Here is a 26,083-nt window from a genome sequence, read left to right as displayed (position 1 = left end):
TTCAATAAATACCAGTCGGTGTGAATCAGTAAAGGACCCTTTCTCCAACTTTAAGAGGACGGTAGGGTCTGCAAAATAAAGATCATTTGTACTACCAAGCAGATTACAGTATATCATGTATTCTTTTAAAAAACCAAACTCACAATTACCCTACAATAGGAAGAAGTACAGGCTGAACATCCTTAATTAAAAAATCTAAAATGCTCCAAAATCCGAAACTCTTTGAATAAACACGATGCCACAAGTGGAAATTTCCACATTTGACAACATGTGACGAATTACAGTTAAAACACAAATGAAATTTTAAAAATGGATAAAATTACTTTCAGGCTTTGTGCATAAGGTGTAAATGACACAAAAAATTGTGTTTAGACTCAAGTCTCATTCTCTCTCTCTCTCTCTCTATGCAAATATTCCAAAATCCAAAAGTCCAAAATATTTCTGGTTCTGAGCATTTCAGATAAGAGAACTCAGCATGTATTGTAAAATGATAAGGCATGCTTCAATAAAAGGATCCAAGTTCACTAAGGTGTAAGGTTCTGCCAGAAATGAAAAGCATTTTAACATCGATTTATCAATACATAGACACTTGATGTAAATATGTATGTGTAGATGAATACACATCTATGACTAGATTTACTAATAGGCTTTCCCTGTCTTTGAAGTAAGAAGAGATAAAAATAAAGTGGCATATTGCACTGAACAAGTGGCATATGGCATACTTTATAAATATGTGTGCTCTCTCTCTCCCTTCCCTCCCCATTTTATACACAAACCCCCAAATCTACCTTTTGAGACACTGGTCTCTTGCCCTAGTCTGAGGTGCTAAACAGACAGCGCTAGGGTCCTGGACACCTTCCTTACAGTCTGGGGGAGCTCACCCATCACCCCCCGACCGGGGGCGCTACCTGCTCCATCCTCAGGATGTGGTCAGGTGCCCTTACTGCCCTAGCCCATCACACCAGAGGTCTTCCCCAACCTTCTGCGTCAGTACTGCACATCTAGTAGGGCCCACAGACACTAACACACCCAGCCAAAGCTCTCCGTCAACAGAGTTCCCTTCTTTCTCTCCTCCCACGGACCTTAGCAACTGACAAATCCAAGCGCTGAAGGGCTGGGGCCACTCTGAGTGGTGGGCAGTCACGCAGCACAGCTGACACCAGGGTTTAATATCTGCAAGGATATGAACTTGTCCTTGAAAGAAAGGGGAAGGAGGAAAACTAATATTTACTGAGTTCCCGAGAAGATAAAACGGTTTATTTTATAACAGTACTGCGAGGTATTTATTCCTAAGACGTAGCCTTTGCTTGTATCAAGGCTGTACTTATACACATTCGAAGCGTGAAATAAGCCTAAGGAACTTACTCTGAAAGACAGCAGCCCCATGCCCTCTTCACCACACTCAGCTCTCTCGAGGTGATCTGTCTTCAGTTCTTCTCGAGGATTCTACAGGAGGTATGACTGTGTCATTACATAAGATATTTTCACTACTTCTTGGTTCTTTTTTTCATTTTAGGCACTCGAGTGTGCATGGTATGACAGGGGCAGTTCTGAAAAATGTGTCATTAGTGATTTTGTTACTGTACAATCACTGTCAAGTCCACTTGCACAAATCCAGACGGCTGTGACCACACCAGGCAATGTCACATCCCGGGACCACCACCCTCAAGCAGACTGGCGTTGGCTGGACTCTTGCGACAGCCCCGTACTGTGTGTATTACAGCACTTCTCAACAGAAGAAATACACCTGGACCTTCCTGCCTCCCGCCCCAGCCCTGACCAGCCCACGCTGGGTCCTGGTTTCCGGTGTAGGGATGAAAGAGTCTTTTCGGATCATGGCGCACAGATGCCAGCTCACTGCTGAGCCTCATAGCACACAGGCATGCTTTTCCGCCCCGACAGCCTCTTGTTTTCCCAGCTGTCACCACTGTATTGATCTGTCATCGGCTTTGTTTCTCCTACTGAGAGGGAGGTGGAAGACACGTCAGGGGTTCTGGGTACAAATCACCTGGGTTCAAATCTCAGTTTTGCCACTGTAGCTACGTAATTTTGGGCAAATCATTAACCACTAAGTGCATCAATCCCTTCATCTGCAAATGGAGGTTGCTGATTATCTTCCTAACTGGGCTACTATTAGGCTTGAATCATTGACACATGTATGCTTACAGACATGTCCCACACACGGCGAATATTCAGTAAATGGAGGTGGTAAGGACAGCTGCTCAGTGTGCAGTTTATTGTACCTCCTGGAGTTGCAGCTGGCACTTTCCGATCTGCTCCAGCTGGCACAGAGCACCCTCCAATGGTTCCACTGTTGCTCTGGGATGGCCTTTGCCTTTCTCTCTACCCTGCTTTACCCTCTCTGAAGGGTACATCTCAGACTCCCAAGAAGATAAGAGTGTAACACTTATTGGCCAAAGTGGCCCTTTGCCTACCCAGAATGGGGAGACCATCTGGGCTTCTGCTTCTCAAATGAATTTTCAACTGACCGTCCTGCGTTAGTCCTATCTTTACTCCAACTTTCAGAGGAAACTGGTACTACTCATTCCTCAAACATTGCAGTGTATGGGGGCCTGCATGTTAAAGTTGGGTTGCTTCTTGCTTTTCCCCTCCAACAACCTTGATTTCAGTTTTCTAGAGCTTGCTCAAGGTACCTACTACTTCTCCAACAGCTTCTGGCTTCCAAAATGGTGTTGCTGATGTCTCCTCTCATTTTCACTTAGTCCTTAACTCATGCATGAAAATTTCACAATGACTGTAATAGGGTCTCAAAGCCAACTGAGGTTAATCCTTATGTTCAATCTTCCATCGTCAATCAAAAGTCTATTAACCTAACTTCCCATTGGTGAGGAAATTGGGGTAATCAGGGGAGTGTAAGAAATTGGTTGAAGCTCGCGAGACCTGACCCTCAGTCCCAACCCTTTCCACTGGAGTGCAGTTCCTCTCTGGGGGCACAGGGTGTCTTTGGGGGAGCTGCCTATTAGAGGTGTGGTCCACTTTGAGGTTGGAACCTGAGTAAATGCCGGCGGACCTCACAACACGGGTGGTGTGTGTCTCTCCGGTGACCACTGCTGCCTTCCCCATTCTGTATCATGTCCCAAGTGTCCAGGACTTTACTCAGCCCCCTGGCCCTAGTTTGGAAGGGTTCTTAACAGGGACGGGAAGGGGCTCCACAGTGGGGCGCTTTCTCTTGCTTGCCCGATAATATGACTGTCAACTCTAACCATGCCCAATAATCAGAACACTTGTGAGAGATCTAAGAAGGCCCTTCACAGAAGTCTGGGGTCTTTTTTTTTTTTTTCACCAAAAAGACAATGGAAGGGATCATTTAGGCTTCACTCACCAATAGTCATACACTCATTTCAGGAGTGACTCAGACAGCGCCTGCCCAATAGATCCTGTGGGTCCCCATCAGGACAGATCTGTCCTCTAGAGCCCAGTGGATTAGACTACAGGCTAAGAACCACGGGGCTTGGGTTTGAATCTCAGCTTTGTCATGTACTACTGGAATGGACTTTGGGCAAGTTACCCCAGTTCTCTAGGCATTGTTTTCTCATCTATAAGATAATAATAAGTATGGCATTCACTCCAGGAGTTGGCATCTCTTTAAGGGAGCTATTGTATGTTAAGCATTAAGCATAAATACCTGGTCTGGTGTCAAGCAGGACTAGCAGCACAGGTAACTCATATGGTATGGCATGACTGGGACTGGAGCCCCATGGCCAGCACACATGGCTCCTGGCCCTGCGCACAGGCCCCTGGGGCCACAGGAAGGGGGTCTCAAAGTGACCAGTCCTCCCAACCACTCAGCTTCCAAACAGTGTATACCAGGGATGGAAATTTTGGTTATGTAAAACTTCAAAAGAGTGAAATGATGCAAGCCACTTTAAGGATACCGGAGATAAATGATCTATTTATATTTTTATGGTGAAGACATAAATAGAAAAAAACACAGCACCCAAAGAAATGTTCCTTGAAATATATGTACAGCACGGATGAGGGAGATGCAGAGAACAAACAGATGCTAACTATGTACCTTCTTGCAGCAGCCATAACTCTGCAAGACTCGTTAACTCAAGGACATCTATCAGGCCCTGTCATAATTATAAAAATTAACCCTCCAGCAAGCTAGGCACAGTGTGCTTCAGTGATTTCTTTAAAAAAAAATTTTTTTTGCAATAAGTCTGTCAAAAGAGAACAGCAAGGAGCTCCTAAATCCTAGTCTTAACTATTTATCCACAGACACTATAAATACATGGGACAATGTTGTTTTATAGAGCAGTTACTCATTCAACAAATATTTACTAAGCGACAAGTACCATCTTTGCTCTAGGGGCAGCGCACAAGCAACAGGGACAAAATTCCCATCTCCACGGAGTGCATCTGCTAGTGAGGAAGGGTGGACACTGAACATGCTCTTAAATATTTTTATATAACTAAAAGTTTCTATAAAGGAAATTTTGAAAAGAGTAGTGGACTTGAATGATGCAGTACTTCAAATAAAGAGGGTTCAGTAAAAAAGGGAAAAATAATCTAGCCTTTGGATGTGAATTCTTTGAAGGGTAGAGGACAGAAAGAAAAGGAGAGGGCAAAAGATAAGGAGGCACCAGAAAAGAGATGAAGGAGCCCGGGGCTCATAAAGCAGGACCCACGGGAGGGCACTCCCCCAGACACCCTGGGTCCAAACCCCTCACCCTGTAGTGAGTGCATCCGGAAGCACAGGGAGAGGGTGGTACCTCTGGGTCTCATCCAGGACACCTAGAGCTGGACCTGCAGCACGCCAGGCAGGGAAAGGAAGAGCTGCTCCTGGGGAGCCCAACAGGCCTGGGGCACAGTGGGCACAGAGGGCCGGGGAGGGGAGTCTTCCTGCCAAGAGGAGCAGGGACTGAGGGCTCTGCTCCAAGGCCCACCCTGTCTCTGAAGTCTGCATGGGCAGAGGAGGCTGGGTGGCTGCTAAGGGACCTCGGGGATGGCGCTTGACCTGGGGGATTCACTCCCGATTAGAGTTCGTGATGTTCTCGAAGGGAACCTGACATTACCCTAGGGCTCCCAGACTCCCTACAAACCAGACAAAAGTGTATTTGTTTGCAGTGAGAAATGTTACTATCGTTGAGCCCAGAAGGCAGTGGGCCCGCTACTTGATGCATCTTAATTCATTTAACTCTGACGACCACCTGGATACCACAGAGAATGTTATCATCACCACTCTGCAGATCAGGAGATTAAGGCACAGAGAGGCTGAGACAATAGCACAGGAGCGTAGAGCTGTGGTCCAGAGCCAGGTAGCTCGGCCCCAGACACCGCAGTCTCACCTCGTGTTCCGTGCTGACTGAAAGAGCGGAAGGGGGAGTCTAGAAGTCTGTTTGGGCCATGGGTGTGTGGTGTCATTCACTGACTATTCCAGAGAACTTGAGGCCCATGTTTGCACTTCACCTGTGTCTGATCCTCGTCCTTCCCTGACTGACCTTCAGTAAACAGGATGCTTCCATTTGCACCTGGATTTGTTCTGTTGCACTGAAGGTGTGCTGCGTGAAGTACAAAGGACAAACTTTTCTCACTTTCTGAATGAAGAAAGCAGTGATTTGGGAGAGTTTGAAATAAGTTACGCAGTCTCCGGAAGTCAGAAGTGATCAATCACCAGAACTTTCCAGCTGAGAATATTAGCTTCCACTGTATTTTGAGAACATGGTTGATGATGCTGAATTCTAGTTTTTAAAATTTATTTATTTATTTGTTTGTTTATTTATTCCCAGTACTGGGGATCGAACTCAGGATCTTGCACTTGCAAGGCAGGCCCGTGGCTGCTGAGCTAAATCCCTGGTCCGAATTCTAGTTTTAATTCCATGTCTTCCGTCTCATCTTGGCAGTCTAACTTTTGGATGAAAGCAGTCAATAAGTATGTTTTGATTACCCGCTATGTGTCTTAACACTGCGCTAGAGGGATGGAGATGAGTAAGACATCAGTCCCTATCAGGAAGGGAGGAGACAGGAGGCAGGAAGAGCCCTAAAGTCAGTCTTAGCGCCTGACCTGGGAGGAAGGTGACGGATCTATCTTCCCAGTAAGAGTCGTCCGGGAAGAGCGAACAGCTCGACCCTTCCTGACCATGGCTGAAGAATACGGCGAACAAGAGGAAGCCAAAACTACATCGGCCACTGTTCTGACTCCCCTGCTTCTAAGTTCAAACTAGTCAGGGCCGAAAACCAGCAGAGGAGACACGGAGGGGTTCCTCTTGCCTCCCTCCATACTCAGCTGCAATTACTTATGAGCAACGAGGAAGAACCTGATAGCTACAGGGAGCAGATTCACACTCCAAAGCCTGCTGGGGATCCTCTGGACACCCGCACTGCTCTGGCGCAGAGTGGTCTCTAACTGAAGCCCAGGTTTGTGAGGCATGCAGCGTAGCCTAGCCATGGTGGAGAGGTCTGTGAGGCTCTGTGGCCCCAGCCTCCTCCTCCGGGACAGGGGGAGAAGGGTCCTCAGAGTTGAAGTGACCTGCCCAAGGTCCCCCGGCTGGTTGGTGACACAGCCACTGCAGCTGGGCATGGTCCTCTCTAGTTCTCACTGCAGTCTTGTAGTCTGGGTATTAGGGGAAGCGAGACAACTTTCAAAACAGCGAGAGGCTACAGGAATAAGGATGTCATTAAGAAGTCATAAGGACACACAGGGACTCCAAGAAAACCTTACAATTTTTGCCTTGTATCTCCCTGCTCTCTCTGTCTGATCAGTTCCAGCTTCTTATTTTACTGGAAAACTCACCATCCTAATCAGCCAAACCACCAGAAATTTACACTGAAAAATACTGGCTGGATCCTGAAAACAGGGCAGTCCCTGGCATTGTCCCTGTCCCCTACTTCCATGAAACTGTCAGGGGGGAAAAAAATCCCAACAACCTGTGAAAATGCCTCACTCCAACTGGGGTGTGTGTGAGACAGCCAATCACCACAAGGCACTGAAATGGCAGCGCTGAGGGGTTCTTTGTTGAAAAGCCTCTGGCTTATTAATCCTATGGCTTCTGGGAACACACGAGGCCTGTGCAGTTAATTTTAATTTGTTGCCTGTGCCAGTTTAGTGAAGCACCAGGTCAACTGAATGCAGCCAATTGACTGTGCCAGGCAACACATTTGTCAAGACAAAAGTAGGGATCCAGTGGACCAACGCCCAGTTCTCAGGCAGGCCCCTTCTGTACTCAGCAGCCTTTATTGCTGCTGCAGCTCACACCCCGGAAATGCCAGAGGAAGGATGGTGAGGCAGGAAAACGGCTATGTGGCAGTGAACAAGAGGTGAACCCACTCTCCACCTTCTGTTCTAGTCATTCCTAAGTGAATCTGGAAGACCCAGTCTGAGTGTGGGGACAGAGGAGGGGCTGGGCGCCCGCCCTCATACCTTAGGCTTTGTTCATCTCTTTACTCTCGTCCAAGGTAATATTCAAATGAACCACACAACTCAATTTGCTCTGCTTGTGACTCTAGTCAAACAAATCTAAAGTAACAACAGACGCACTGTCGCAAAGCCTTGGCCAAATTCCTCCTTGGACACTCAGAACACATTCTGGCTGCTCTAATTCTGCCTGTGTGCAGGTAAATGCCTTCTGTTTGGGCCCTAATTCCCGAGGCAGAATGCCTGTCATTTGCTGCTTCAGGGGCAGCTAATACTTACTGCCAGACAGAGTCTAAGAAGAATTTATGCATCCTTGAAGGAAGGGAGAATATTCTTATCCATGCTGGTTACTCTGCTTGTAATGCGAAGATGTTCAAAAAGGTACAATTTTGTGCCTAAACATCTTCTTCATCACCAGAGCTGAGTCTCCTATGCGTCTGCTTAGTCTGTTTTCTAGATCACATTTAGATGACTCCTCAATGATCCCGAGTGTGCGGCCATTCCCCTCTATAAACATAGTCAGAGAATGACTGCTGCAATAACATACTGTTCATTCTAGCTCCTCTCAATTCTTTTGCAGAGGATAAGGATTTTTAAATCTGTATCCTACCTACTGGGACTAGGAAGAAAGACTGAAGCTGTAGACACATTTGAAGATAAGCAAGCAGCCAGCGAAGCTGAATTTAGAACAGGCAGATGAAACCTGGAGCCTCCAGCCTGAGCCTGGCCTTGGGTGGGAGTAGCGGGGAGGCAGGGGGATCACCTGGCAAGAATGCTTCCAGGGAATCACATGGCTGAAGGTGCTGAGTGAACCTTTAGGGTACATGAACAGATCTAGCTGGCTGGCTTTCAGCTATCTGCCGACAAGGGATTAAAAGGGCTGGTGGCATAGCTCAGGGGTAGAGCACTCGCATGGCTTGCATGAGGCCCTGGGTTCCATGGCCAGCATCGAAAACAAGTCAAAACAGAACCCTATGCACCCAAGGGAAGCTCCCAAGGTTGCTCCCAAGGTTGCTCCCAAGGGAAGGAAGGGGCACTTCCAAGGGTGGCTGTCCCCTGTGTGCCAGGTGGCGGTGGCATTGTGGAGGAACCCTTTGTGGCAATGACAAATGGAGGCAACCGTCTCTCCTGGCTGGTCTAGCAGGGTGAGCATCACGCAAATGTTTCTGCCTCTCAGTGTGCAGATGTTCCTGTTAACACGCTCCTGCAGTAGTCACAAGAGTCTGGAAACTCTTTTGCCCGGGTGCAGTAAATCCCCTGCAAACATTCCTCTCTTCTACAGAGACCGAGCAGTCTTCACTGCCATCCACCCGACCTAGCCTGCCCTCAAGTTTTTCTGCCTTTGGTAATATTACTCTACATCTTTTATTCCCTTTTCCAGGATCTTGGTGTCTACCTTGGGATAATGAAGCCCTCAGCTACTGCTCGGGCTGGTACATTTCATCAGGCAGTCTGCACTTAAAAACTAGGAACAGCAACTTGTGGTGACAAAGTAAGGCTCTCCAATCCACCTCTGCACCACAGCACCTCTACATTCTTGCCCATCTCTGGATGTAAGGGCATCATGTGATAAGTTTCCTTAACATCCATGCTAATCCCATGGACGATGGATGCCCAGGTATGGAGTGCATGTTGGCCAAGTGAATGAATGAATTCCGACACCACTACTGCAACAAGCCTCTGTGCTGCCTAAATATCCCACGGCCTGCACGCTGTGGCTGCTATTTGAGATTTTTCCTTCTTGTATTCATTTGATGCCCCTCTGATCTCATATCTTGTTTCTAATCACAGCTCTGAGTGAAACACGTGTAAGGTAATTATTCCTTGGTGCACTGTGGCAGCGCTCATTGGTTAGAAATCATTTTCGAGGGAACACCATAACAAGGAGCTCTGATCAAAGCTGATTAGTACCGCAGCTCTTTGTCTTGCCCAGGCACACTTGCTCCCTCCACCTGGAAGGAAACTGTTTGTGTGTGTGTGTGTGTGTGTGTGTGTGTGTGTGTGTGTGTGTGTGTGTAGATCATAGAGAAGCGGTGTCTTTTTCTTTAAAGTTTAGAATGGAGCTGTTTATTTCCCTAATTAATCTCAAGTAAATATTTCTGGAAAAAATTCCTAAGAAGCTTCTGCCACTCAGACTCTGCACCCTTGATGGCACTTTCTACAGTCTCATCCCCTGGGCTGTGGCTGTGTCCACATCAAGGCGCCCGAACCACAGCTGCTGGGAACACACACGCCTCCCTCACCAAGGCTGTCAGGCACTGGGGTGCCAGGACCCAGCGGGGCCTTTGCAGACTCACAGGCCCCTCTACTGGCACTGGCTCTGAGAGCAGACTGGCTGCTCGATGATGCTCACAGACCTGGCACAAGGCACTGCAGACTTGGCCTCCTCTTAAGGAGCTTCCAGCTGTGTGCATTTTGCCTGATCGATGGCATCTAAGGACTGAGACAAAAGCGGGAGTGAGGCGCACAGAAGGAAGTTTGTTTTTTGGGGGTTTTTTGACATTTAAAAGCTCATCTCCCATTCTTCTTCCTGAGGTGCTGGGGTAGGAGGAAAGGTAGGAGGAAAGACAGGACACGCTGCCTCATTAGCTCCCAAGCCACTGCTTTAGATGGGAAAGAATAACTTAAGACACTGCAAAGGACTTTCCAGTTGGGAATTTTTCTTTTTCAGAGTATCAGTTTTACCCCGGGGGGAAGCTATCATTAGTCCTTAATCCAAGCAATCAGAGAGCTTAAGCAATGGACAAGTAACTTTTTAAAAAGTCATATCAGGGATTTACAGTGTTCAGAAGAGCACTTCTCATGGATTGTCCTGGATCAATGGAGCTCAAGTAAAGTTTCTACATCTATAGTGCGCTACTGTGATGACCTTACCTGCCCATAATAAATTACAGGTGCCTAAAATATGTACTGTGTTTCTGCAATGGTACAGAATACATAAGCGCATAGCACATGCATGCACATATCTATGTATGCATGATGGATGGATGTGTGTACGCATGTAATGTTAGTGTAAGTGTGGGGGTTTCATTCATTCAATGAACATTTGCTAACTGTCCGATCATTGTGATAAACGGCAAAGACAGACTTCCTGTCTTCAAGGGGCTTATGGTCTCATGGGAAAATCATGAAAACAGTAATATCCTAATAGCCTGTGGCTTTTTGATGGGCCTACACATATGTACAGGGAACCCCAAAGATGAGCAGCTCTCTCTGGAGGACAGGGCATGAGGAAAGTTTTTCTAAAAAGAGTAGCTTTGAGCTGCGCTTCGCAGGTGTTTGTCCGGTGGCCTGTGTTTGTGAGGTCTCTGACGCCTCAGGCTTGGAGTGTGTGACAACCCACAGAAACCACTTCTGGCAAGCACTCATCTGTTACTCGCTGGGCTAACGCGGATCCTGTTTCACTACCTGCACCCGGCATAGGCATCGTGGGACACAGGGGAGGGTGCTTCCATCAGAAGTGCTGAGGAGCAAACTGAGAAGGGCAGCCCTGAGCACAGAGGCCAAAAGCAGAGCCGCCTGCTGTGCAGAACAGGTCCCTGCGCCTTTCCGCCCCTGGTTCTCCGATGCACTGTGAGAGACAGCACCCAGGAAACGGAGGTGTTTTGAAAATAAAGACAGTCTTCCAGGAGAGAACTCCTTCCCAACATGCACTGCGCGGGCGGCAGTGGGGCTTCGTCATGAAACCTCTGCTGGTGGCACAAGGGCTGCGGGCACCCTGGCCTCGGGTCTGTCACGCTGACCCAGAAGAAATGGGCTGCACCGCCAAACCTCAGATACAGCTCGGCTGCTCTGTGCAATGGGAAGAAAATCAGGCCGCCTTTACGTCCTGTTGTAACTACTCAGTAACCGGCGAATAGAGGCCAGCACCTACTTCACACAGAACGGGCTCCGAGAGTGCACACGCATGCACCAGGGAGAAGTGAGCGACACTCACGCAAAGTTAACCACGGTCATGCGAATACAGTCTTTAAAAACTCGGCAGAGTGCAGTGATGTCCAGCTCTCGGGAAGCTGTCCCAGCTCTCGGAGGCTGATGCGGAGGGATCAGTTGAGATCAGCGTGCAACATAGTGGGTGCTCGTTTCGAGGACACAAAAACGAGCACAAAAGCTTAGTCCAGTAATTGAGTAGATAAAGCAAAATGGAGGCAGAATTTTAAAATTATTTAAAAGCCCACCAGACGAACTGAGAATTTATTAAAGAAGCAACTTATCTTCAGGAAAGCCTGAGACCCACTTAGGGCACTAACACTCCGGGGATGGAGCAGGGGCCCCTCAAAGGGTCTTGCCAGGGACGGCAAACCGGTTAGAGCTTTCAGTGGTAACAAACAACCAGCCGTGGCACGCGTGCCATACCTTCGCCACCGCTGGTCTGGGCTGAGGCCCGGGACCTGAAGAGGTGGACAGTCACCAGTGCACACCCAGAGACAGGGAGCTGGCCACCCCCCCAAGTGGGCTTCGACAGCTGGTCCTGCAGGGGACCTTCTGGCTGGGCAGTGGCCCTCATGGGCACCATGCAATGCTTGCCCAAGACTCCGAAGCCAGGAGTCTTATGGGGACTGTCCTCATCTGACCTCTTTGTAAACAGAGCAACTGTGGGTTAAGGAAGAGAAGCCCATGGAAACCATCTCGCTCTGTTGAGGTAAGAGGGATCTACTCTCACTTCCGAGATTCCCAAGGGTTTCCTGAATCTGTCTGATGTGATTGCCAGGTGAGTGCCTATCCTGAGGAGTTCTTTAAGTATAGGGAGTTACCATTATAACATCTCACATGCAAATTTAAAATGATCGCTGACAACGATAGGCCTTCTGGTTAAATATAATTCCCAAGACAGGACATGAAGTATAAGGACACTGGGAATACACTAACAGCCAAAAGAAGGCTGAGGAAACACATCAAAATGAAAAATCCAATGACCTGTTTTAAAGTATTTGGAAGTGACACAGTCAGAAATCTCCATAGGGATAGAGAACAAACTCCCAGCTCTGAGGCAGTCAGGGACTTGAAAGCTGCTTTTGCAAAAACAAAAACAAAAATACCAAGACTGTGGATGCTCACTGGGCCACTAACAGCAGAACCTTCGTCTTGTACCATCTCCTTTATTATCTTTGACTTTGGGTCCAAAGGTGTTTGTTCAGTGGCCCGGCCAGGTCTACTCTGCCACAGAGCCCAGCTCTGCAGAGAGCCCAGCTAAGTCATTTAGGAATCTACAAGCTGTCAAGGGAAAGCTGTTTGCCCTACATTACATAACCCATCTCGGCCTCCTTCAAAACTGAAGACACCAAGAGATTCACAGAGACCTCAACTACTAACAACTGATAGGCGGTCAGAAGTCTCCTCCAGTCCTTGCCTTCAACCTAAGGTCAGCCTGGATTCTGGGGCTGCGCCAAGCATCTCTGGGAGGAAATCACTGCTCTCCTCACTTTCGCTGCCCACCAGGGACGTGAGACTTGGGCTGAAACCAAGGCCTCTCCATGAACGTTCCTGAGCCACGATGGCTGAATTGTGACCCTTCAATCTATGTTTCCTTGGAGGTGCATGTACTGGGCGGCAGACAAGGCTCTGAAGAGGTAATTATGTTAAAATAGGGCCATTAGGGTGGGCTCTAATCCAACCCCGTATCTTTACAAGAAGAAATTAGGAATAGGCACAGAGAAATGACCATATGAGGACATGGGGGAAAGATGGCCATTTACAAGCCTAAGAGAACAGCCACAGGAGAAGCTACCCCTTATATGCTGACACCTTCATCTGGGGCTTCTAGCTCCCCGTGTGAGGAAACACTCTGTTGTTTAAGCTGCCCAGCCTGCAGTATTTGTTATGCAGCCCTAGCTGACTGTAACTGTATGAGCATCTATTACTCTGCAAGTTCTCAGTCTCTTTTGCTGAAGGGCCCGTTAGCTGAGCGTGTGTTCTCTTCACCACGAAGTGACTGAAGTGTCCTCTCTCCATGTTCCAGGCCTCATGGTCCTGTGTGCTTCTTGCCTGAGTCTCTCCAGTGTACCAGTTGCTTCTGCCACTCAGAGATTGGGAAGAGGACCCCACTGCTTGAAGCTGGCACTCAGGGACAGAGCAAATCCAGGATTCCTCTGCTGGGCTTCAGGGGTGAGATGGAAATCTGCTGCTGGTTTGTCTGGGAAGGGGGCAAGGCTAGGCCTGGCTTCCAGCACTGTGAAGGCTCCGGTGGGGACTGGAGCACTGGTCTCCCCTTTCACTCCCCGACACGCGTCTGCTGGCTCCCTTCTCGGTAAACTGCCAGTCTTTGCCTCACTGCTTCTCAAGGCAGATGATGGACAAGTGCCTCTGTCAAAAGGAGGATGCGTCTCTGGCATCTGCAATTGTAAATTCTCTTGTGAGTTGGAGGTCTGGGTCCGATCAGCTGAAAGGCAAGGCTGCAGAGGAAGCCTCACTGCCCCAAATCGCTGCCAGGACACATGCTCTGGACTGGGAGGGAGAAGCACTTCCCAGAGAAGGAGAAATCACCACGAGCCGGGTGAATGTCCCACATGGTGACCACAATTCTGTCAGCCCTAGGAGGCCATGCTCAGGGTCCTACTGAGCTACTAGCCTATGGGAGGCACTTTCTCACGGAGGACTTGCTTTCGGGCTTCCTTTGGAGTGCTGCAGTTTTCTTGGTGACATTCAGTATCATAAGTCCGTATATGATTTGGAATCTTGAAATACTCATTAGACATCTCCAAACAGAAATGTTGATTCAACAAAGTAACCCCCATCACACTTCTTTAAAACTCTACCCCACAAGAAACACTGCTGCCTCCTCCAAATTAGTACAGCACTGCTATTTTAAAACAGATGTCTAGTGGTTGATGTGTTTGAGAAATTATTTTACCATGAGATTGATTTTAAAATGCAATAGGTGATGGCAAAATACTGTCATCTCCTAAAAGTGACTGATAGCCCTTCTCTCATGAACACTGACAGCAACTACTTGCCATTCACTGACATCATCAAGGGAGCTGCCTGCTGAGCTCCCAACTGGAACACAAAGCACCGTGTGTCTCCTGCAGGACCCCTCTGCCACTTGGACTCCATGAGGTGGACTTGGGGCCCACACTGAAACCCTAAGAAAGAGACGCAGGGCCTACCTAGCCACAAGTCCATCAAATCCTGCCCTGCACACAGACGTGCCCGCCACAAATCCCACTCCTGCCATTCCTTCCTAGCAGCACCCTTTGCACCCCTTCCTCTGTACTCTTCCACCTGCAGCACACCTGTTACCTACATCCTAGGGCACTTGCCCTGCTTCAGAGAAGAAGCCGGCGTAACACTGCAATCCTTTCCTTAAAGGATTGAAAAAATTCTGTCCACAGATCTTAAACCTATCGCCCATTTGCTCCCATGTCACACCTTCAATTCACTTTGTTCTTTTTTCCTCTTTCTTTCCACAACAATTGGACCTTGACGAAGTGATTTCAATGTTTGGAATAAATTGCTGCCTGGATGGCTGTTTTGAGTATGAGCTTTACTACAGTCAACACAAAAGCAAAGCTTCCCCACAAAAACTTGGCTGTTCTTGGTGGGTGTTTAATGTTGCCCTTTATTATGATTAATTTTCCCAGAAGAAACTCACCTACTAGGATATTATCACTACCATCAGTGACAGTGTACCCTTACTGTACTTACTCTGTGCCAGTCAGTGCAAAACAACTTTACAAGGCAGGTTCATGGCCAAACCCATTTTAATGATTGAAAAATGAAGCTTAGGGAGCAACTTGCTCAAAGTCCCAGAGCCAGCAAGTGACAAAACCAGGCCCTGAACTTGGTGGATTCCAAAGCCCAAGCTGCAGCCGGCACTCTGCCAAGGGTCCACAGTCCTGGGCAATGACACATTCCTCTCCTTGCCAGACAGAATATGACAAAAAAACACACTGTGCAGCTATCGTGGCAGAGCTCTGAGGTCCAGGAACTACGGCAAAATCTCAGGCACTTATCAATCTGACCAGGGAGGGATGCACGTGGGCAACAGGCAGGCAAGGGCTCCGCTGCACACAGTTTCTGGCTGGACTGTCATCTCAACAAAGAGCCTTCCGAACTATGGCACATGGGCCACAGCAGGCTTTTGTGTCACTGAAAGCTCTAAAAGCTTCACCATCCCCGGATGAGGGGACTGTCATGTGGCCATTCAGGAAGGAAGGAAAGCGAAGGTGTCTTCTGCTAAGAACACAAGTAAACCAAGCTAAGATGATCTGCTTTCTACACAAGCGGATATTTCATGTATCCTTCAAAATCACGCAAAAGCTGGATACAGTGGCGCACATGCCTGTAACCCCAGCTACTCACAAGGCTGAGGCAGGAAGATTACAAATTCAAGGACAGCTTGGGCAGCTTAGTGAGACTCACATTCAAACGCACACACAGAAGCTGGCGATGGAGCACACCCTGGGTTCACTGGGTTCAATTTCCAGTGCCAAAGGGAAGGTGGAGAAAAGAATCATGCAAAATGATTGCTTTTATAGTACATCCATTCATTATAAATGATTCATCTCAGTAATGGTATCAGGAAAGTTGGTTAAATGTTTAGAAAAATAAAAGTTTGATCCTCTCAGTTTGCAATACCATAGTAAATTCCACGTGAATCTAGAAATAAAAATTTTAATAATAAACAAAAGGAAATATAAGTAAATACTTATTTGACTTTTTGGTGGATAAAGACCTTTTACATGTAAAAGCAATGGAAGAAATCAATTTAAAGTTAGATATGACAATTCAAAAAACAAACTATTTCTAGGTCTCAAATACTATAATGAATAATAAAAGCTAATAGAAATCTGAAAAAGATTTATAAAAATGAGAGTAAATGGACAAGTATTCTTGATATATAACATATATACCTTATAGTAATTGATATGAAATACTATTTATAAAATCCCAACCGAAAAAAATAGACACAGAAGACTTGAAACATTAAGAGGAATATTCACAATTAATAAACATGTGGAAAGATTCTTTTACTAGTCATTTTAAAATAATTCGATTAAATACATGCAAATAAATATAACTTCTCCACATCAGAAAAAGCATTAAAATCTTAAAATAGTATATCACATAAAATTCTTTTAATATATATACACACATATTTATTCTACATATTTTTAAAAAATGACTAGAAGGAGAATATAAAATGTGAATAGTGCTTGTCTCTGGATGGTAGAATTACAGAAAATTTAAACTATATCCCTTATATCTTTCTTTTCTAAAGTAAAGATATATTATCTTCTAATAACAAAAATCCAATACTTGCAGTATGTAAGAAAGAAAAGGAGGAAGGAAAGAAAAAAGAAAGAATTTTTCATTTTCAGTAGGCTAGGAGGCAATAAAATTTGCAGTGATAAAAGGCTACTGTCCAGCATACAGGGATACCTCGCTTCATGAACTTAGTTTGTTCCACGGTTTTGGAAAAGATGGCCACGTTTGTGTTTATGTGGGAAAAATGTCCTTGGTAATGTTTGTCACCTGATGTAGAGTTTACAAACAAAAACAAAATTTTGGCAAATGATTTTTTAAATTTTTTATTTATTTATTTTTTATTTTATCTCATTACCCCCTCAACCCCCATCCCCATGTTCAAAAGCTGGTAAATGCTTTTCTGTGCAAACCAAACCATTTGCACACAAAAGCATTCATGAACCAAGATACCACTGTATATAAAGAACTCTCATAGCTCAACAAAAATATACAATTTAATTAAAAAGTGGGCAAAAGATTGGAACAGCTATTTCCCCAAAGAAGACACATACATGACTAAGAAGTACATGAAGAAATATTCAAGAACATTTTGTTACTAGGGTAATGCAAAGAGAAACTTTACATCCACAAGGGTCTAATGGAGGAAGGCAGGGAGAGTGGGAAGGAAGGAAAAAAGAAGGAAAAGCAAAGAGATAAAACAGGGAGAAAGACAAGAAGACAAAAAAGGCTTGAAGGAAAGAAAGGAGGGAAGAAGCAGAGAGAAAGAGACACAGAGAAAAACAAGAGCTGATGAAAATATGAAAAAAATGGAACTCTCTTAAATTGCAGATGGAAATGTAAAATGATTCAGCTATTTTGAAAAAAAAGTTTGGCACTTCCTCAGAAAGTTATACAAAAAATTATTCTTAGTAATTTCACTTTTAGGTAGACACATAAAAGAATCTAAAACAAATACTCAAACACACACTTGTTCCTAACAGCATTCTTCACAGTAGCCCTAAAGTAGAAAGAACCCAGATCTCCATGGGTCACTGAACGGATGAACAAATTGTGTATACATAGAGTGGAAAGCTATTCTGTCATGAAAAGGAAAGCTTCAAGTTCTAATCTATATGACATATGAAGTGGATGAACCCTGAAAACATTACGTTAAGTGAGAGAAGCTGCAAACAAAGGGTCATCTATCATATGATTCTGTTTTATATAAAGTGTCTAGAAAAAGTAAATCCATAGAAACAGAGCACAGGCTGGTGGTCTCCAGGACCTGGGAATGGGGAGCAATTGCTTACTGCATTGCTTCTGCTTTGGGGTGTCTTAAAGCATCTCACAGCTAGAGAGTGCCGGTCCCTGCACAACTCTGAGGATGTACTGAATCCCACCAACTTGATTACCCCAAGTGGTTAATTTTTTGTCATGTGAATTTCTTTAAAAAAAAAAAAAGAATGAAAACATTTGGAATAGCCCGTCCATGGAAACAGCATCTGAATGAAGAACACTTTAAATAGGTTTGTAGTGCATCACTGAATCCGCGACTTGGTCAGGGGTGATGGGCTAGACCAGCTCTGTGTGCACAGATATTCTGAGGACACCCGTGATGGACCGTTCAGAATATCCTCATGTGATATTTTGATAAACTATATAGATTCCTCATTTTTTTATTGGGAGGTGGGACGCTGGCTTTAAAAACAACACAAGGGCCCAACTGACAAACAAAGTTTTGAAATTACTGGGGGAGACACAAAATAGCAAATATGTAGCATAAACAACTGGAAAGACCTAATTCACATTATGAGGACCATGGTTAATAATAGGATGATGAATTCAGGAGTTTTGCTAATGAGTAGATTACAAGTGCTTTTGCCACGGGGAGAAAATGGCCAACTTCGATGATGGATATGTTCATTTGTTTCACTGCAGTAACCATTTTATTATACATGCATTTTACGACATCATGTTGTATATCTTAAATACACACACAAAATGTATCTTTAAAAGTTCAGAATGGTTGAACCTAATCTTAATTAAACAAATTTACAACTGTGAGTACAATGAGTGCCTTGCCATTTTTAAATTACAGCATAAAGTAGAAGGGGGAAAAATTATCCCTTTATCACCAGAGTATAACGGTACTTTATAAATCTGGTCACAGGCTATAGGGTCAGATGAAGTCGTCTACGGGACAAGGTGGTACCCAAGACCCAGGATGCTTTTCGGTCGAGGAGGAAGGTTTCCACCCTAGAGGACACAGAAGGCCGGCCTTGGCGGCCCTGACTACAATCCCTGAGCCGCTGGTTTCTCAGGAAGCATCTGAATCAGCTTTCCTTTGAAGGTTACCGAGACCTTGAATTTTGGTTTTCTATTAACTATTAGAATTTTTCCATCTTGAATATCTATATTGATCTCCTTTACTTAAAGCATGCTAAGAATAGCTCCGATTCAGACTTGTCTCCTCAGAATTTGATCTGTTTAATATTGCCAGATATATTATGTTCCTGCAGCAGACATGGCATAACATTATTTGGGATTCATATTTAAATAGGTTCTCTAAGCAGTAGGAATCCCGAAACTAAGACATTCAATGGACAAATATTCACTGATTCAATATAGGTCAAAAAAACCCTCACCAATTCTAAATATAATCAACTCTTCCACTTCCCCTGAAATATATTCCTTACACCTTCCTTTCCTGGCCCGCTTGCTCTCATTCTGGGAGGCTGTTTCTGGCTTGAGAGGGGAGCTGAGGTCAGGTCTGATCATGAGAACCGTGTGTACTTCATATTGTATTGCACTTTAGCTCCCAAGGAGTGGATTCATCCTCTGGAGGTGACAATTCCACACGACAGGAGAACAGATGCCCCTACCATACAAAGCAGAGGGGAAGTACACGCAAGCTTCTTCCTCCCTCGTGCCATTTTAAGAGACACTGATTAGAGTATGGTTCAAATTCCATTCACATTTCAGGCCTTAATTTGCATGCCTTATCCTTTCTTAAATTAGATACTTTGGCTATGCTTTATGAGGTGGATTTAATGAGGCTGGTCCTGAGTGGAAACCCCAGTGCTGGGGAACTCTGATCTCTAATCACACATCAGACTACTTCCTCCTCGAGTAGACCTAGGGAACATGTGTCAGCTGTTTTATTCCACCCTTTAAATGAGCTATATAAGGATGGAAAATAAAAACAGGAAAATGACAGGAAAGTGAAAATTTCCTACAGCATGATTCCAGATGATAATGAGTGGACACCTAACTATGAAAAGGCACAAGTTCTGTTTACTGTACAAGACAATGACTCCTTCTCTCCACCAAGCCTTAAACCTTGGTGCTACCTGGGCTCTGTCCTCATCGTACCCCTCCCTGCACTAGATTTCAGCCTTCACTCTGGCCTCTCCCTTGAGCCCTCAGGGCAACACTCCTGTGTTCCACCTCAGACTCCCAAATCCAGAAGTGACCCAATAATCTTCTAATCTTCTCCACTAGGGCATCCCTCCACCTACTTCACCCCACCTCAACTTCAGACACCACCCTCCTGGACACACAGGCATCAGCCATGCTGAGATCTTCTGGGGAACAGGGAAAGGGGACGTTATCAGAACCCTTGCAGTGAGTCCTGGTCTTCTGTGAGCCACAACAGCACAAGGCAAATTAAAGAATAAAGACAGGAAATGAAACTTAGAGAAGATTCTGGGTTCTAGGCCTGATCAGTGTTGCTCTGGGCAGCAACGACAAAGACACCCCAAGCTTGCCACTATTTATTGGGTTCATAGGGAGTAACAAATGACTCCAAGGGCAGCAATACTACTAAATTGACAAGGATCTTATAATCGGAGGAAGTATTAGATTTCTGGGAGGATGGCAGTAATCCTATGGCCATGAGGATCTTATGTTGATGAGGACAGTAAGATAAGCAGACAATCTTACAACAGTAGGTGGGATGAGTTAAACTGATAAGGAATTTGTCCCTCCCCAGGTGAAAGCTTTCTCTTACTACTTGGTTCTCAAGGAACCAGGATGTCTTTAGCTGATGTAATCTTGCCCTTGAGCATCACAGCATCACTCCACCATCGAGTTCTCAGCTGTGACTGAAGGCAAAAATGGAGTTACATTTCAGCACCTCATAGCCTGCCTGTAGGCAAGAAAACTAGGCCTATTCATAATTTAATTGTGAAATGATTTTCCCCAAAATTATGTAGAATGACTCCCAACAATCTCTTCCCTGAATGGGCCAACTTTCCTATGGGGTAACTCCTAAACACCTCCATAGGCCAGCTTCTTCCCATGAGGCCCTGGCACGCTCTCAGTTCAGATCCTCATTCCTCACTCAGACCATTAAGACACCCTGACTTGTCTCCCAGCCTCCAATCTTCACCTTGGGTGACAATAATCACTGTAGGGAAGACAGGTCATTGCTTAAAAGCTGCAAATAGTTGGATTAGTTCCGTGACCCTCCACATTTTCTACTGGACAAGCTTACATTTTGGAGAGGAATACAGGTCCTCTGCTATGGTTCGAATGTGTCATCCAAAAGTTCAAGTGCTAGAAACTTAATTCCCAAATTCATGTGGAGGTGGGGCTTGGGAAGGTCATTAAGATTAGATGAGGTTACAGAGGAGAGGCCCTTGTAATGTATTAGAGGGAGGGAGACCTGGAACCAACATGCTCCAGTACCATGCCATGCAATGCTCTCTGCCATGTAACAATGCAAGAAGACACTCCTGCACAATGCTGGGCCCCTGCTCACAGACTTCCCAGCCTCTGCAGCAGTATGAATAAATCTCTGTTCATTACAGACTTCCCAGTCTTGGGTGTTCTGTTATAGATGCAGGAAATGCACTAAGCCAGCCCCCAGCCCTTTCTGAACTCTCCAGCTACATCTCTCCCCTCTTCATGCTTGCTGTGCACCAGCCGCACCAACTGGCATGGACACCTCTATCCTTCTATCTTGTGCATGCTTCCCATCTGCCTGGAACTCACTGGCCCTCCCACATTTGAGTCCTATTTGTTTTTTCAAGATTCAGTGGAACCAGCTCTAAGTTACTTGAGTATTTAAGGCAAAGTAAGGTGCTGCTCCTGTTTGAAATAATGGCAGAATATTTCTCAATTCAGAGACTTTCCACAATGGATTGGAAATATTGGTGTCTCTACCTCCTATCAGACTGTAAGCACCCTGAGAACAAGTGCTCATTGTTTTAGAGAAGCATTTTTGTATCTCCTGACTATAAACATCACAGATAGGTAACACAGTGCCTCGCCCATGGTAAGTGGTAAGTGGTCAGCTACAACCTGATGTGATGTGGATTTTTAGCTATTCCAGCTAAGAGGGGAGGACCCAATTTTAGTTCACCCTGAATAACATCTGGCACCGAGGGCCAACTCAACCTCAGCCTTCTGCTGTGCTGCAATTCTCTGATGTGGAAACTGAACCCCGCAGCCTGCTAGCTCTTCTGTCCTGTGCACTTGCACTCCAAGAGCATGCAACTGTATGTGTCTGTCTTAGAACTCACTTGGCCTCAAGTGATGGAGACCCACATCAAATCTGCTTTTTGTTGTTGTTGTTGTTTCCTTCTCTTTAAATTAATTAATCTATTGGTATAATTTAAATATACATAATAATCACATTCATCAAAGGAGGTTATTATTTGTACATGAAATAACTTGATTCCTCTTTTTCTCCCATTCTCCTTCCCTCCCTTCAACTGCCCCTCCCCCCTTATTAACAAAAGCTTTATTTCTATTTTTTCCTTCTTTTATTGATTTTTTTCCCCTTTTCCTCTTTCCTCCTTTCACAGTTTCCCTTTGCTTTTGAACAGTTTCTTTATATTTCATATTATCTATTATACATTTTGGTCCTTATTTACCCTTTCAGTTTCTCACACTAGAGAGATAGCGCAATATTTACACACATGTCCAATTTATTTCACTTAAGAGTTTAGTCTCAAGTTGCATCCATTTAGCTATAAATTTCTCGAGCTTATCTTTCTTTATGGATAAGTAGTACTCCATTGTATAAAAAAAACACATCTTTTTTATCCATTCATGGGTCATTGATCATCTGAGAGATGCAAATTAAAACAAACCAGCTTTCATAATGGGGGATCATCACTGGGTCATGGGACTGGAGGAAGAGTTAGGCAACCAAGATGTGCAGCTGGGCCCCAGAACTCCATGGAGGCAGGGACTCCAACATGGTGGCACTTTCTGTCTACCCCTCTCTCTGTTCCCCTGCTCACCACTTCTCCCCTCCAATAAACAAAGAGAGATAGTTTCTAGGTTCTTTTGGCTTCAGCCACCAGAGGAATGACCCAAGCTCTCTTTGCTTTTCCATCCAAACATTTCAGAGAGGAGGTCTTATGTGTCCAGCTCTGCTAGGTGCCCAGCCTTGGACCAATCAACTGGACCAAGGGGCAGAGTCCCACTCTAACAGTATGGACGCATCCCATCCCTGTTAGCCATGCGTATGGGAAAGCAGCTGCTTCAGAAGAGGATCCTAGCAGGCCATACCAGGGCTCCATTCCTCTAAACAGGAAGGTCTGGGCACAAAGTGGTTTGGAAACTCAATGTTTAAGAGACTCAAAGTTTCTCTGTCTTCCCTGTACAAACAGACCTTTTTTTCTTACTTCCCTGTTTCCTTCCTGTCATGGCTTATATCTAGATGTCCCCCACCAAAAGCCTCATGCTCTCATGGGGGCACTTTTCAGGTAGCTGGATTTAGGGACACTGGAATTAAGAGCATGTTGTACTGGATTAGGCCATTAATTGATTTATCATAGTTCTGGATGTGGATAATAGAAGGCCCATCCTGGGTGTGTGTGGAACTAACCAATAGGCACATAGCCTGGATGAAATATAAAGGGACAGAAGAGAGGCCTGCTGTGTCTGCTTCTGCTGCTGCTTGCTGCCTCTTGCCTGCTCTGCCATGGACTGTTTCTCCTCTGTGATGCCACTCTGCTGTGCCACCCTGCTTTAGAGCCAGCTAGCTACGGAATAAAACCTATACAAACTGTAAGCTGAAACTTACAGCTTAAAAGTTAAGCCTCCCTTAACTTTGAGTGTCAGTGTTTTGTTCCAGGAACGAGAAAAGTAACTAAGATACTTCCTTCAAAATTTCTCCTTGTTTCTCCTCTGTGACAAACAAACATATACACAAACACATTATAACTTGACCCTTTCAATTTCTATGCAACTCTCTTCCCTCTTCTAATCAGAAAAGGTTTTCTCAGATAACCATGAATGATTTCATACATCCTCCAGTTTTCCCAACCTAAAAATATGGAACCATAAACTTTTTTGTTTTGTTTTGGGTTTGGTTTGTTTTGTCTTCTGGTGATGCTGGAACCCAAGGCCTTATGCATGCCAGGCAAGTGCTCTATTACTGAGATGCATCCTCAGCCTTAAACTATATTTTGTATAGGAGATGATCAACCTTCTCAAAATCATTTTTTCTTTGTCTCATTTATTTCCCTTTCCCTATCTGAACATTTGGCCTGAACCAAATTATTTTTAAACCAGCGTTTTACTTGGAACTCAACTTACCCCATAACAAGTCCTGTGTTTAAGGAATACTACCCACTCCACTCTGCTTCCCCTTAGAGGTAATCAGGATAACTGATAGTAAGGAGTTCTCATCCAACTGGAAAATGTTGCCAAATGAGGTAGCTCTTGGACTGTACAAGAAGTTAGGTCATGACATAATGTATGCTGTTGCTGGAATTTCTCTTTATCATTCATTCATCAAAAATGAGTACTGTGTGCTTAAGATATTATACATCCTAAATATAGTAGAAATCTAGAGACTTCAAAGTTGATTGTAATTTGCAGTGCAATAGTAGAAAGAGGTATAAATACAATGCAATGAGTCAATCACTGCAACAGAAGAATGTGTTAGAAATACTTATCCCACTATCACTGCAGAATTTCAAAAAATGTGTACCGTGTGTGTTTTTGACAATTTACTGTAAGAAATTACCATATTTAATGAATGTTGGAATAAGCAATTATTCTGGTAAAATTCTCTGCAATCGTCTAGACCACAGCTACAATCTCTTGTAAAAATATTTTACCTGCTTAATTTTCACTGTTGGTTTCCTTATTCCTTGTCTTACTATTGTCAGGTTCCTTTGAGAGGAAGTAAAAGGAAAGAAAATAGCCATCCATATCTGTCAAACACAGAATCCAGAAACTACTGTGGGGTTTTCTTTCTCCCCTGAGAAATAACTCATTAAGACTCACCTTGTAAAATATTATGTTCACAAAAGATTATAAGGCAACCTGGCATTTTATTCATTTCTGAATGCACCCCCATGGAAAAGATTTGGTCTAACCAAGATTGAGTCTGTTCTGTAGTGAAATCTCTAGCCCTTATCTGCATGGCTTTCCCAGGTGGGGAAAGCCTAGGGGAAGACTTGAGGGGCTCTGCCAGGTAGGCAGGAAGACAGGCCAAAGCCATCTTTATTGCATGAGTCCCAGGGGACAGGGTAACACCAGGGGACAGGCACAGCTCTCTGCAAGACTGGAACACCACAGGACACTGGGAGGGCTCCACAGCCCGAGGGTGCGCCCCAGGGGCCAAGAGGGTGTCACTGAACACAGGAACACACTGGGGGAGTGTTGGTTGTGCAGCCTGTGGGGCTTCTGGAAATACCTAAAGGGGGGCTTGCAGGAGGCTAGGACTCTTGTGAGTGGGCAATGTGACGCAAGGGGCTATCTGAGCATGAACAGAAGGAGCCCGCATTTGTACCCTACACCTCGCGGGTGCACCCCCTCAGTTGCCCTTCCCCTCTCCCTGTAAGTCTCATGGAACATCCTTGATTTTCCTTACTAGATGCCCATTTAAATTCTCATCATACCAGCACTTTCCCTGGCTCCAAACTTCATGTGAACAGGTCGTCGTGAAGCCACAGACTATTAAGTGAAACAAAGCAAAACAAAAAACAAGCGGAAGCTGCTGAAAAGACGAGACTGGGCATGTTCAGGGTGGTATGGCCGTAGACAGGCTGCTGAAAAGATACGCTGGTCTGGTCCGGAGAGTTTCTAACTTCACCGCCCTCACCTCCCTCTCCTCTTAGATTCAGTCTCATTTTGGACTCCAAGTCCAATCTCAGCTCTCAGGACAAGATGATCGCGGGCCTGGGGCCAGCAGCTGGCAACGGAGTATTTAGGCGGTCTCTGCCCGCTCTCCTGTGACATCGCGTCTCACACCCCACGGAAGCAGTCTCCACATTCCTCAGTACTAAGCCTTCCCTAGAGACTCCTCTCCCCTGGGGACCAGACTGCTGTGCCCTGGGTGCTGTTTGTGCCACCAGCCAATATCTCTGTGCACTAGCAGTCCTGGAGCTGACCCTGCTGCCATCTCTGCTGCCTTGTTGGTGCGCCCTCCCAGCTGCCACCTCAGCCTCAGCTACACCAAGTTACTTCCCTTGAAGTAATGGGTCCAGCTCCCCAGGCAGACGACGGTGAGTGAGTCGTGCCCTGACTTTCTTTGGTGCAGGAGCCCAGCCC

The 26,083-nt window shown here is 45.4% G+C and overlaps 1 protein-coding gene across 24 annotated transcripts in view; it reads right to left on the bottom strand.

Annotated features, from left to right (window-relative positions):
- Window positions 1–26,083, bottom strand: part of Fars2 (phenylalanyl-tRNA synthetase 2, mitochondrial) — a 463,399-nt gene that overhangs the window by 102,713 nt on the left and 334,603 nt on the right. For 2 of the 24 annotated variants that reach the window (XR_002396033.2, XM_021260706.2), the window contains one exon: window positions 1,366–1,446. The exons of the other annotated variants lie outside the window; for them this stretch is intronic. Coding sequence is in view for 1 of the 2 variants with exons in the window: in XM_021260706.2 (XP_021116365.1) it covers window positions 1,366–1,446 (81 nt within the window). In the remaining variant the exon portion in view is untranslated. The remainder of the gene's footprint in view (window positions 1–1,365; window positions 1,447–26,083) is intronic. 24 annotated transcript variants of the gene reach the window in all.

This window comes from Heterocephalus glaber, unplaced genomic scaffold, assembly GCF_053883595.1.
Source record: "Heterocephalus glaber isolate CG9 unplaced genomic scaffold, H.glaber_assembly_v1.0 deba00001472, whole genome shotgun sequence".
Lineage (NCBI taxonomy): Eukaryota > Metazoa > Chordata > Mammalia > Rodentia > Bathyergidae > Heterocephalus > Heterocephalus glaber.
The sequence above is the reverse complement of the archived record's forward strand: the minus strand, read 5'-3'. Positions and strand labels throughout refer to the sequence as shown.